General features: G+C 43.3%; 1 protein-coding gene across 2 annotated transcripts in view; it reads right to left on the reverse strand.

Moving 5' to 3' along the window:
- Nucleotides 1–4,819: 4,819 nt before the first annotated feature.
- LOC139375368 (probable E3 ubiquitin-protein ligase RNF144A-A) overlaps nucleotides 4,820–14,499 on the reverse strand; it is a 67,996-nt gene continuing 58,316 nt past the window's right edge. Inside the window, exons 6-8 of one of the 2 annotated variants that reach the window (XM_071117089.1) lie at nucleotides 12,698–12,845; nucleotides 11,963–12,052; nucleotides 4,820–8,810 (exon numbers count right to left, since the gene is read on the reverse strand). In XM_071117089.1, the coding sequence (XP_070973190.1) occupies nucleotides 8,679–8,810; nucleotides 11,963–12,052; nucleotides 12,698–12,845 (370 nt within the window). In that variant the 3' untranslated portion in view covers nucleotides 4,820–8,678. The remainder of the gene's footprint in view (nucleotides 8,811–11,962; nucleotides 12,053–12,697; nucleotides 12,846–14,499) is intronic. The other variant, XM_071117090.1, reaches the window with a different exon arrangement.

Consider the following 14,499-nt stretch of genomic DNA (forward strand, 5'->3'; position numbering starts at 1 on the left):
AGGTGAGATCTTGCATGGAGCCCCAGACCGAGGGTGATTGACCGTCATCTTGAACTTCCATTTTCTAATAATTGCGCCAACAGTTGTTGCCTTCTCACCAAGCTGCTTGCCTATTGTCCTGTAGCCCATCCCAGCCTTGTGCAGGTCTACAATTTTATCCCTGATGTCCTTACACAGCTCTCTGGTCTTGGCCATTGTGGTGAGGTTGGAGTCTGTTTGATTGAGTGTGTGGACAGGTGTCTTTTATACAGGTAACGAGTGGAGAACAGGGGGGCTTCAAAAAACTAACAGGTCTGTGAGAGCGGGAATTCTTACTGGTTGGTAGGTGATCAAATACTTGTTTTAGATTCCGTCTCTCACAGTTGAAGTGTACCTATGATAAAAAATTACAGACCTCTACATGCTTTGTAAGTAGGAAAACCTGCAGAATCGGCAGTGTATCAAATACTTGTTCTCCCCACTGTATATACACACACATCATATACACTGCTCAAAAAAATAAAGGGAACACTTAAACAACACAATGTAACTCCAAGTCAACCACACTTCTGTGAAATCAAACTGTCCACTTAGGAAGCAACACTGATTGACAATAAATGTCACATGCTGTTGTGCAAATGGAAAAGACAACAGGTGGAAATTATAGGCAATTAGCAAGACACCCCCAATAAAGGAGTGGTTCTGCAGGTGGTGACCACAGACCACTTCTCAGTTCCTATGCTTCCTGGCTGATGTTTTGGTCACTTTTGAATGCTGGCGGTGCTTTCACTCTAGTGGTAGCATGAGACGGAGTCTACAACCCACACAAGTGGCTCAGGTAGTGCAGCTCATCCAGGATGGCACATCAATGCGAGCTGTGGCAAGAAGGTTTGCTGTGTCTGTCAGCGTAGTGTCCAGAGCATGGAGGCGCTACCAGGAGACAGGCCAGTACATCAGGAGACATGGAGGAGGCCGTAGGAGGGCAACAACCCAGTAGCAGGACCGCTACCTCCGCCTTTGTGCAAGGAGGAGCACTGCCAGAGCCCTGCAAAATGACCTCCAGCAGGCCACAAATGAACATGTGTCTGCTCAAACAGTCAGAAACAGACTCCATGAGGGTGGGGGTTGTGCTTACAGCCCAACACCGTGCAGGACGTTTGGCATTTGCCAGAGAACACCAAGATTGGCAAATTCGCCACTGGCGCCCTGTGTTCTTAACAGATGAAAGCAGGTTCACACTGAGCACATGTGACAGACGTGACAGAGTCTGGAGACGCCGTGGAGAACGTTGCCTGCAACATCCTCCAGCATGACCGGTTTGGCGGTGGGTCAGTCATGGTGTGGGGTGGCATTTCTTTGGGGGGCCGCACAGCCCTCCATGTGCTCGCTAGAGGTAGCCTGACTGCCATTAGGTACCGAGATGAGATCCTCAGACCCCTTGTGAGACCATATGCTGGTGCGGTTGGCCCTGGGTTCCTCCTAATGCAAGATAATGCTAGACCTCATGTGGCTGGAGTGTGTCAGCGGTTCCTGCAAGAGGAAGGCATTGATGCTATGGACTGGCCCGCCCGTTCCCCAGACCTGAATCCAATTGAGCACATCTGGGACATCATGTCTCGCTCCATCCACCAGTGGTTGCACCACAGACTGTCCAGGAGTTGGCGGATGCTTTAGTCCAGGTCTGGGAGGAGATCCCTCAGGAGACCATCCGCCACCTCATCAGGAGCACGCCCAGGCGTTGTAGGGAGGTCATACAGGCACGTGGAGGCCACACACACTACTGAGCCTCATTTTGATTTGTTTCAAAGTTGGATCAGTCTGTAGTGTGGTTTTCCACTTTAATTTTAAGTGTGACTCCAAATCCAGACCTCCATGGGTTGATACATTTGATTTCCATTGATAATTTTTGCATGATTTTGTTGTCAGCACATTCAACTATGTAAAGAAAAAAGAATTTAATAAGAATATTTAATTCATTCAGATCTAGGATGTGTTATTTTAGTGTTCCCTTTATTTTTTTGAGCAGTGTGTATATATATATATATATATATATATATATATATATATATATATACACACACACACACACACACACACACACTTATACAAACACATATTTAAAAAAAATAGACACTCACAAACATACATACGCATACTGTACATACACACACACACACACACACACACACACACACACACACATATATATACACACACACACACACACACACAAATATACAGTGCCTTGCGAAAGTATTCGGCCCCCTTGAACTTTGCGACCTTTTGCCACATTTCAGGCTTCAAACACTTTTTATGGATATCTTTAAGAAATGGCTTTCTTCTTGCCACTCTTCCATAAAGGCCAGATTTGTGCAATATACGACTGATTGTTGTCCTATGGACAGAGTCTCCCACCTCAGCTGTAGATCTCTGCAGTTCATCCAGAGTGATCATGGGCCTCTTGGCTGCATCTCTGATCAGTCTTCTCCTTGTATGAGCTGAAAGTTTAGAGGGACGGCCAGGTCTTGGTAGATTTGCAGTGGTCTGATACTCCTTCCATTTCAATATTATCGCTTGCACAGTGCTCCTTGGGATGTTTAAAGCTTGGGAAATCTTTTTGTATCCAAATCCGGCTTTAAACTTCTTCACAACAGTATCTTGGACCTGCCTGGTGTGTTCCTTGTTCTTCATGATGCTCTCTGCGCTTTTAACGGACCTCTGAGACTATCACAGTGCAGGTGCATTTATACGGAGACTTGATTACACACAGGTGGATTGTATTTATCATCATTAGTCATTTAGGTCAACATTGGATCATTCAGAGATCCTCACTGAACTTTTGGAGAGAGTTTGCTGCACTGAAAGTAGGGGCTGAATAATTTTGCACGCCCAATTTTTCAGTTTTTGATTTGTTAAAAAAAGTTTGAAATATCCAATAAATGTCGTTCCACTTCATGATTGTGTCCCACTTGTTGTTGATTCTTCACAAAAACATACAGTTTTATATCTTAATGTTTGAAGCCTGAAATGTGGCAAAAGGTCGCAAAGTTCAAGGGGGCCGAATACTTTCGCAAGGCACTGTACACAACAGGCACCACCAAGCAAGCGGCACCATGAAAACCAATGAGCTCTCCAAACAGGTCAGGGACAAAGTTGTGGAGACGTACAGATCAGGGTCGGGTTATAAAAAAATATCCTAAACTTTGAACATCCCACAGAGCACCATTAACTCCATTATAAAACATTTAAAGAATATGGCACCACAAAAAACTTGCAAAGAAAGGGCCGCCCACCAAATCTCAAGGACCACACAAGGAGGGCATTAATAAGAGAGGCAACAAAGAGACGAAAGATAACGCTGAAGGAGCTGCAAAGCTCCACAGCGGAGATTGGAGTATCTGTCCATAGGACTACTTTAAGCCGTACACTCCACAGACCTGGGCTTTACGGACGAGACGACAGAAAAAAAAATAAGCAAACACGTTTGGTGTTCACCAAAAGTTGTTGTTGGAGACTCCCCAAACAAATGGAAGAAGGTACTCTGGTCAGATGAGACTAAAATTCTGCTTTTTGGTCATCAAGGAAAAGGTTATGTATGGTGCAAATCCAACACCTCATCACCCTGAGACACCATTCCCACAGTGAAGCATGGTGGTGGCAGCATCATGCTGTAGGGATGATTTTCTATTGGCAGGGAAACTGGTCAGAATTGAAGGAATGATGGATGGCGCTAAATACAGGGAAATTCTTGAGGGAAACCTGTTTCAGTCTTCCAGAGATTTGAGACTGGGGCGGAGGTTCACCTTCCAGCAGGACAATGACCCTAAGCATACTGCTAAAGCAACACTTGAGTGGTTTAAGGGGAAATATTTAAATGTCTTGGAATGGCCTAGTCAAATCCCAGACCTCAATCCAATTGAGAATCTGTGGTATGATTTAAAGATTGCTGTATACCAGCGGAACCCATCCAATTTGAAGGAGCTGGAGCAGTTCTTCCTTCGAAGAAAGGGGTGAATACTTTCACAAGCCAATGTACTCTATAGTTTCTTGTAGTTTTTATAGCCTCCATACATTCAACTCTATATGCATTTAACCCAAAAGCTATACAATACCTTTAGACCAAAACATTGCAAATGGTACCATACAAACATACTTAATTGATATGAATGGTACAACTTTTATTTATGAGCTGGTGCCAGGAAATTAATGTTGACTATTCTGATTATAGGTACACTTGGCTTATTCTGAGAACCTGTCACAGTGCAAAGCCAAGAACTGGCAGAGAGGGGAAGGTCAGCAGCAACACTATGAATAGATTTGATTGAATGTCCTAGAAGGAACATACAATAAGTCATGTGCACCACTGGAAAAGCCAAGGTTTACTGGATAGGTCTCCCTTCAAATAAGACCAACACACTGACGGAGGTTGTTCAATTCATTTGCACATCTCTTTTCAGTGATATTTAAGCCGACTGGAATGAAAATATCCTATTGTGTTTGAGGAAGACAAACGTACCATCCATCTTTCAACACCAGTGGGCGCACTTACACCAGTCATATTCCTGGGACCGATGAGGACTAGTGAGAACTTCATTATGAGCAAAAGATGTTGAAAATACAACTTTTTGGTTGAAAAGAAGTTGAAAACACCGCTTTCAACGTTATGCTCAACGTATTCCCTTATTCACATCGTACGGACAAACCAAGTTGTACTGGTCTGCTTACACATCCCCCATAGTTGCTGAAAAGGACCAGCGCAGTACAATTCTGGATGACCATACTGTGAATCAGACATTAATGTGAATATGTTTGATGCATTTATGTCCAAAGGAGACACGAGTCACAAAAAAAGAACCACATTTATTCCATGTCACAGTGTTCGTGAAACTGTAGATACATGGGAGAAGTACAATGTTGGTTTATCGAAGGATATCCACCACACATGCCAATTTAAAAAGGTTCCATCTTTTGAAAAGTTGAAAATAGTTGAAAGTAATGAAATGTATGATCAACTGCATCAAAGCCAACAGAACAAGTATAACACAAAGGCAACCTACGTACAGTATCTTAAGTGTAAAAGGCAAACTTCAAAAGCCAGGATAGAGTATGTCATGACAGAAATTTAAGGACTTGTTTCAGTCCCTAAAATGAAGAGGCATAGTATGGGTTCTTAAAACGCATAGTAATGGTAGAGTACAACATGCATTTTAAAAACAAGAGCAATGGATTTTTTTTGGACAACCTACATACATCTCAGTAGAAATGTGGACAAAGCAATAGAAGTATCAAATCTTAGAAAATAATTGTGCAACATGCATGGCATCACCTCAAGGTGAACAGCGTTTAAAATGTAAATTTTTTGGCCCTTTGCTGCATAATGCTGAATGAAACCAGATGACACCAATGACTGAACGAGTCCTTGGAGGTTGATTGGTAGATACTGTGTAACCATATGAAAAGCCAGCAACCTAAATCAGTTGAGGCAGAGAACAAATATTCAGGATTTCTTCTCAGCTCAACATCCCAACTATACCAAATGGATGATAAGAGAAGTGGAAACAAGTTGAGTGTTACATTTCCTATAGTCCTGCAATGCCATCCTTCCATGTCTCCGAGTTGCGGAAATCTGGAAATAGCGGATACATTTCTGATCTCCAAACCCATTCAAAAAAACAGTATTTAATGAACATACTACATCTTGAAAACGAAAACAATAGTACACGTCATACCATAGAGTATTCCAAGGCTCAACCTCCAACATTAACATCCACACCATACGGAAACAAGATCGCAGATTTAATTTGACAAATTCTTAGACGCTTCAAACTATTCACTCTACACCATTCAATTTCACCATTGCCACACACACACGAGACCTTCTTGGCACGATTGTCATACAAAGACATGGTCAGCTCAGTGATCCACATGTTCAGTTGAAACCTTTATATTCCTTACTGACAGAAAAGGGTCAATAAGATCAACTGAATTTTTTGGGAATTACAGGCTTTGATGCATTAAGGGTTAGAAGAAAATGAGGCTACAGGCGAGGTACTCAAACATTTAGGCTAACATTATCTTTGTTTTTAAAGGAATGGCTACCATGAGGTAAGGTGATTGCTGATGATAGTTCCATTAACTGCCATAGCCCCTCTGACACTAGTTCCATTAACTGCCATAGCCCCTCTGACACTAGTTCCATTAACTGCCATAGCCCCTATTTGAATGCTACGAGGAGAGCAACATTAAAAATCAGGGACTTCTCTGAAGAGTTTCTCAGTATTCTGTATGTGTTCCAAAGTAGCTAAGTGATGGACGGAATGATAATGACTCATCTCTTGAGTTTAGGGTCAATCTTCAGTTCAAGCAATAAAAAGAGTGGGCACCCTGCCACTGTTTTGGTAAACAGTAGATGTAGAAATTCATAAAACAGCTATGGATGCAAGGACTGACCATCCATTAAATATCAAAACTATAGTTAACCATTTTGAGGCTATAGAATTATTAGTGTTTACAAATGAGTAAAACAAGCTTATAGTTTGGTTTCTAATGGGTTTATACAGTTGAACTAAGCTCATGAGACCGTTATATTCTTCATGAATCAATGGCTATATATTATGACTTTAAAAAGTCAAAAAATGGATGCAGCAGATTGCCCTTTTAGATGTGTTTCAGAGTGAGAAACGGTGTAGCTACATGTAACATGTACATGCATCCTCACCACAATCTTATGGAACAACATGAGGACAAATGACGGTGATTATGGCTTCCCAGATAGGTCAAATCAAACCCATGTTACATCTGATGCAAGTCAACCCCCCTGTTGTAAAACACTACCGTATGAAGAGATGGCACAGGGAATCTGGTATAACATACTGGACCACTTGATATGACCACACTATTAGCAAGACCTAGTAAGATTGGAAACGCACGAACTTGCATAGATACAGTGATGTGTAGAGCAGCTTTCGGATGTGTCCAAAACAGTCTAGTGAAGTTCTTGACATTTTGATAGCCCTGCAAACGTTAGCTGCATGTAGAGAGTGTGAGATCTCAACTTTCTCCCAATGAAAACATTGACAACCATACCACTAACATATGTAAGTTGTCCACTAGTTCACAACAAAAAACACTTGTATAGGATTATTGTTCATTACAGTAGTTGGATATATATGACCAACATCAATGTGATATGGATATGAAGAGACATCTTTGTATCAGAGAGACATGAATTCATCTCTTATGTTCTACCTGACAATAAACAGGTTTTAATGACTGATTGTGATGCATTAAACAAATTCATTATTTAAGTGTGCTTTCACAAGGACGGAACTGGACAAAAGCCATGTTTTTTTTCTTCTGGAAACTAAAGGTGGCTTTTTGGCTACTTTTCTAATTGATTTAAAACCATTTGTTCTATTTGGCTAAGCAATATGATTATCTGGGTTCAGAGGAACTCGGAATTAAAACGTCAGGACATCTATATTCAGGTATTCCATTTGACAACAGAAGTCGCTTCTGTTGATTCCAAATGGTTTGTTTCCGTCTGTGTGGATGACGACACTAAGGTTCAGGGCCTGTATTCACAAAGTGTTTCAGAGTAAGAATGCTAACCTAGGATTCGTTTAGTCTTTCCTAGATCAGCAGTCCTACTCTGAGACTGTGAATACAGGCCCATGATTATCTTATTGGGACGTGAGAGTGAGTTTGGGACACCGTCAAAAATACCTGTAGACACATAAGAGTTCAAATCCAGTTTGTAAAATGAATACTTTCTTGCTGATAGTTTGGAACATAGCGAAAGATTACAAAAACACTGACATCAACAAGAGAACGTGCTGTACAGGGGAGTGAGAGAGAAAACGTCTGAACTCCCGCCCCGGTCCTTAAAGTGACAAACGGGAGTCACATGTGCAAACAGTGAACACAAAACGTGGGTCATCACGTAACTCCAGTGCTACTTCCTGTATGTTGACAGCTACACAGAGAGTGGGGGGGGGGGGGGAGCTATGTGTTTGACAAATGAACAAAACTTGATTAAAGTGAGTTCAAGTGAAAGGTCCTCCGATTCAAGCTGTTCCTGCATGGTTCTAGAACAGGGAGGCTCAACTCAAATTGAAGGCAGTCAATTCATGGAAGTGATTTGAAATTTAAATTCTGAAATGTAAAAACTTGTGAAATAAAAAGTTTACAGTTAAGTTTATTGAGAAGTAATTTAAAATAAATGCAATTTGATCAATTATTTAATTTTTGTTTAATTCCTAAATGGACTGCCTTCAATTAGAATTGAGCCCAACCCTGACCAAGACATCCTAATGTGTTTATCCTTCATCTTGATAAAACACCCTCCTCTTGTCTTGTACTGCCTGAAGCACAGCCGAGGCCTCAGAGTGGCCCTGCTACAGTATAGTTACACAAGCCCCCAAATCCACACAGAGGGGCATCATTGTCCTCCTCAAAGTCTGACCCGTGACCTTTGACCTCATCTACCAGGCCAGTGGGCATGGGGTCAACTCCTCCTTCTCCACTCCCACCATGACACTGTGGAGTGATGATTGGGAAGTGGCTAGGCCCAAGTCCCATTAAATAAAGCAGCACTCCAAGGTTGGAGGGAGGCAATAGGGGAAAACAAGGAAAAAAATGGTCCATGGCGGGGGAGGGGGGGGCGGACTCTTCACCCGCCTGTGTTGGTGGGGTGAGGTTTAGGTGGGAAAGGGGTCATCATCTCCTTTGCTGCACTTGCACTTGCAGCAGAGGATGAATGGTGTGGCCAGGAGGAGGAAGGGAGAGGCCACCAGCAGGAGCAGGCCAAAGCCAGCGAAGATCCCCACCACCTGGAGAGAGTGAGAGCAAGAGAAAGAAGAGAGAGGGAGAGAGAGGGGAGGAGAGAGAAAGTAGAGAGGGAGAGAGAGAGGGGGGGGGGAAAGTAGAGAGGAGGGAGAGAGGGGAGGAGAGAAAGTAGAGAGGGAGAGAGAGGGGAGGAGAGAAAGTAGAGAGGGAGAGAGAGGGGGAGAGAGGGGGGGAGAGAAAGAAGAGGAGGGAGAGAGGGGAGGAGAGAAAGTAGAGAGGGAGAGAGGGGAGGAGAAAAAGTAGAGAGGAGGGAGAGAGGGGAGGAGAGAAAGTAGAGAGGGAGAGAGAGGGGAGGAGAGAAAGTAGAGAGGGAGAGAGAGGGGAGGAGAGAAAGTAGAGAGGGAGAGAGAGGGGAGGAGAGAAAGTAGAGAGGGGGAGAGAAAGTAGAGAGGGAGAGAGAAAGTAGAGAGGGAGAGAGAAAGTAGAGAGGGAGAGAGAGGGGGAGAGAAAGTAGAGAGGGGGAGAGAAAGTAGAGAGGAGGGAGAGAGAGGGGGAGACGGGATGAGAGAAAGTAAGAGGGTGAGAGACTGCAACAAGACCGAAGCACCAGGAGAGAAGACACTGTTTGTTTAGATACATAGCAAACATATCAAAAGGACAACACATGCCACACTATAGAGAAACCACTTTAAAGAGGACTAGCATCTGCGAAATCCCTTAACATGATAATTAGACTCCAAGCTATTTCCACTTTTCTTCTCAAATCATTTTCTCGTTTGGCCTTATTGAACATAAACCCTTGTGAGTGCTGGGCATCCCTTTTATTTTCAATCTTTGTTGTGCAAGTCACCTATCCCACCACATGGTGGCATCTGATTCCAGCCCAACATCTCCTCAGCAACAAAATGGCATACAAAACATGCATTTACAGGGAAAATAACATAATGCAATTCTGCCAGTTTCAGAGCAAGAGTAATTTTGGGGATCACCTCAGGGTAGGTCTGTGAAGGACAAGACGGCAGAGAGTGAGATATAGTTATCTAAAAATAACTGCAAACAGACCATTTTGACAGTCAGCTAGATGGTTTAACATAATATCCTTTGACAAAAACATTTTAATTAAAGATCACCAAGCATGGGTAAATATCATAGTTGAGATCCACTCTTGGGTGTTTCAGTTCCTCTTGTGGAGGTATTAATATTTACATGAATTCCCCAGACGAGCACCACATTAACCTTTAGTTGTGCCGGTATACCTGTATTAACATGATATCCTGTGTGCCCATAAGAACAAACCCCGACAATGCTATCGTATAGAATATACCATGTCTGGTCTGAGAACAGTAAGCCTGGAGAGGTGACCTTCATTCCTCTTATAGCATCCCTAGTGGACACAATCCAATAACTGATCTGAAGTCAGACAGAGGCTGAGCTTTCATCAAGGCAGGATTTGCCCTATCAAATCAGGGCCTTTATTCATAAAAAGTGCTGATCTATGATCAGTTTAGCCTTTTAGATCCCAAGATCAGCACCCCTTTTGTGAATAAGGGCCATGTGTTAGGTGTTCGTGAGGAGTTTGAGAGAGCGACAAGGTCCTTGGAAGCAGTGAGGTTGTACAGGCTGCGTAGGACGCAGTGAGGTTGTACGGGCTGAGTAGGGAGCAGTGAGGTTGTACGGGTTGCGTAGGAAGCAGTGAGGTTGTACGGGCTGCGTAGGAAGCAGTGAGGTTGTACGGGCTGCGTAGGAAGCAGTGAGGTTGTACGGGCTGCGTAGGAAGCAGTGAGGTTGTACGGGCTGCGTAGGAAGCAGTGAGGTTGTACGGGCTGCGTAGGAAGCAGTGAGGTTGTACGGGCTGCGTAGGAAGCAGTGAGGTTGTACGGGCTGCGTAGGAAGCAGTGAGGTTGTACGGGCTGCGTAGGAAGCAGTGAGGTTGTACGGGCTGCGTAGGAAGCAGTGAGGTTGTACGGGCTGCGTAGGAAGCAGTGAGGTTGTACGGGCTGCGTAGGAAGCAGTGAGGTTGTACGGGCTGCGTAGGAAGCAGTGAGGTTGTACGGGCTGCGTAGGAAGCAGTGAGGTTGTACGGGCTGCGTAGGAAGCAGTGAGGTTGTACGGGCTGCGTAGGAAGCAGTGAGGTTGTACGGGCTGCGTAGGAAGCAGTGAGGTTGTACGGGCTGGGTAGGAAGCAGCGAGGTTGTACGGGCTGCGTAGGAAGCAGCGAGGTTGTACGGGCTGGGTAGGAAGCAGCGAGGTTGTACGGGCTGGGTAGGAAGCAGCGAGGTTGTACGGGCTGGGTAGGAAGCAGCGAGGTTGTACGGGCTGGGTAGGAAGCAGCGAGGTTGTACGGGCTGGGTACAGGAGGTGCAGTACACGAGCTGTAACCATGCTCAAATGACTCAGCCTGTCCCATTGGGCAACAGATGCCAGTGTGTAAGCTAGCAGTCACAACACTATTAAAACACGGGAAACGTGCTTGTCTATGAATAGATATGTGCTCGAAGTTACTGTACTTATAGCTGAAAAATGACTTGGTGATGTAAGATGAAATTGTTTTGTTGTTGCATTAAATGAATATTAAAATAACAATTCTAAAGGACACATGGACTTTCATTTGATTTCCCAATGTATGGCAAGTGTTATGTTTGAACCTTTAACGAGGCAGGTCAGTTAAGAACAAATTCTTATTTACAATGATGGCCTACACCAGTCAAACCCGGACGACTGACCAGACAAACCAGGCCAATTGTGCACCGCCCTATGGGACACCCGATCACGGCGGGTTCTAATACAGACTGGATTCGAACCAGGGTGTCTGTAGTGACGCCTCAAGCACTGAGATGCAGTGCCTTAGATCACTGCGCCAGTCAGTTACAACATGGTTATGCATGTTGTAACGCAAGATATTGAGCAGCCGGTCACATTTGTGCCAAACTAAAAGATGTACCATTACCCATTGACTAGTAAATGTACACATACAAAGGACATTACCTAGAAGATAGCAATGTCAGACATGTTCTCACCAACAATGGGCCAACATCTAGAGCACATGAACCAACCTGTGCTCTCCTACCGACCAGTGTTTTTACATAGCACCGTCCATGTGTATTCATGTTGAACACGAAGTCCAGTGTGTGAAAGAGAGCGAGAGACAGAAAGTTATGAAGGAGAACAGTGAGTGTGCTAACATACTGTAACTCACCTGTGTTCTGTGCCAGATGACAGACGACCTGGAGTGGCCTAGTTTGTTTCGACAGGGTCCTTTGTCAAAGTGGATCAGGAGGAAGTCATCCTGTCACACACACACACACACACCAGAGAGAGAGAATAATGATCTATCATTAGTACTCAGAAAGAAAGAGAAAATTGCTTTTAAATTACCAGTGCAGTCTAAATTGCCTGTGGTCTGAAATTAGGATTTACTTAAGAAACTGCCAGTAAAGCTTCCTACAAGCACAGATGACAAATAAATAAAAACGGTTGTTTCAGTTCCATTGCCTTGTATCAAACGTCATGGATTTGGAAAGACATTGGCCTGCAGCCTTTATCACTCCTCCTGTAGTGCTATTACTCCCCATGTAACACATTGAATCACTGCTAACACCAGACGGAGTGAATTCTATACAGATTTCAGACTGCTGTATTGCAGTCAGGTGCAACATTCTCTGTACAGCGAATTTAAAAATCCTTGGCAAAGATACGTGTGCATTATTCTATAGGAACATCAGCATGTTGTAGCAGCATGCGAGCAGAGGTGTTTCAGGCAAACATTGAGACAACGTTCTTCTCAAGTCCAGGAACTCTAGAAAGTACCAGCAGAAAGGCATGTGTATGTGTGAGAGAGAGAGAGACAGGGTTCTCTACTCACGTCCAGTGACTCCAGGCAGTACCAGCAGAAAGACGTGTGTGTGTGAGTGAGACAGGGTTCTCTACTCACGTCCAGTGACTCCAGGCAGTACCAGCAGAAGGCATGTTTGCAGTTCTTGCACATCATCTGGGCACAGCCCTCGTCTCTCTCGATGTACACCTTACACTTGGGACAGCGCTTGATGGGACCGTCATCGTCGTCACTCTTGTAAAAGGAGCTGAGGAGACAGTGAGAGAGCAACGTTCAGTGTGTGTTACGTTTCTTAAACAAATTCTGTTTGAAACAAGCGTTTATTCTGAATTATGCTTACAAAGACCACGATACATCAGAGACCCAGAGATTTTCCACCCATACAGCTTATCATGCCACAGAGCTGTTATAGCCTTTCTAAGTGCACAATAGACCCAAGCTTGCAATAAACTGGACACAGAACAAGCATGTTAATTTCTTGAGCCAATTATCCAGCTATTGATCACATACAGCCAGAGTGAATTAAGGCACACCTCTTACTTCCTCCTTAATTTGATACCCTGACAGCAATTTTGTAACAAAAAATGACTTGATTCTAGCATCTACTTTGGAAGGAAAGTGATGGAGGCCTGAATGTAATGTAATACAGCTTCAAGATCAGAAGGTAAAATACATGGATCACTGTGAGGTTTGAGGAGAGTGTCTGTTTCATATGAGCAATGGCAACAGAGAGAAACTAAAACAAATATCAGTGAAAGGCAGAAAGCTCCGTGCAAAATGGGATCGGTCCACTGAGGATAACATTTGCCCTTTGTGATAATGCCTTCATATGTCAGCTGGTTGCAGAACGGGCTAATAGTGTAAGAGGAGGCCATTCAAATAAGGAGACTAATTTCCCCTCCCCTCTTCAAGGAGAGAGAGAAGGAAGAATGTACTCCAGAGCTCACTGTTGAGACAACTGAAGCATCACAGTAAGAGCCATACAAGCCATAATTGAAGTCTTGACAGTGGGGAGAGAGTAGTAGTAAAAGGGCAATCTGCAGCTCCTACATCCATTTTGGGACGTAAAAATGAATTATATGTACCCCTTGAGTAATTTGAATTATAAATGCCTCATGAAATTAGTACCCCATGAGAAACCAAAATATGCCTGTTTTACCCTGTTTGTAAACAATGTAAAGCCTCAAAACGTTGTTAAAATTTCCATTTGGAAATCATGGATGGTCAATCCTTGCATCCATAGCTCTGTCTATGAATATTATAGTGGCTACAGGTCTCCAGCCCCATTCCTCAGCTTTTTACCCAAACAGAGGCGGGAAGTACGATTTGGTATTATTCAACAGCTGATTGCCGCGTTAAAATATGAATTGTTCAGGATTTTACAACTGGGTGTTAGTTGGTTCCTCATCCTGAAGTTAGTCCATGGGAAACTGTAATCCATGGTTTTCCTTAAACAGACAATACAAACAATACAACCATTAGCTGACAAGCTAACAAATGGTTAAAGAAAAGTGTGGCAAATAAAACGTATCAATTTCATTTAAGGACCAAAAAAACTGACAGCTGTATAAATTGCAAAATAGTTGGGAAGAGATTTTCGTTGTACCCATTCCATGGCACATGGTTAATGAATTGACACACAAAACAATGCCGGATTCAAAACGTCAAATTTTTCTATTTAAATTACAACCAATAGAATGTTCCAGGAATGGTTGAAGCATTGCAACATTCGCCTAGAACTAACGCTGCAGATAGCAATACTGGGTGATTTAAAAAGCCATAGTCAATCAATCAATAAATAATATAATAATTATTTTAGCAAACATTTTAATTTACAATCTGCAGAAGCTATGAGAATAGAAAGGTTCAGTACTTTTGTGAAACATCACATTTAAAAAAAT

Source organism: Oncorhynchus clarkii, chromosome 19 (genome assembly GCF_045791955.1).
Source record: "Oncorhynchus clarkii lewisi isolate Uvic-CL-2024 chromosome 19, UVic_Ocla_1.0, whole genome shotgun sequence".
Classification (NCBI taxonomy): domain Eukaryota; kingdom Metazoa; phylum Chordata; class Actinopteri; order Salmoniformes; family Salmonidae; genus Oncorhynchus; species Oncorhynchus clarkii.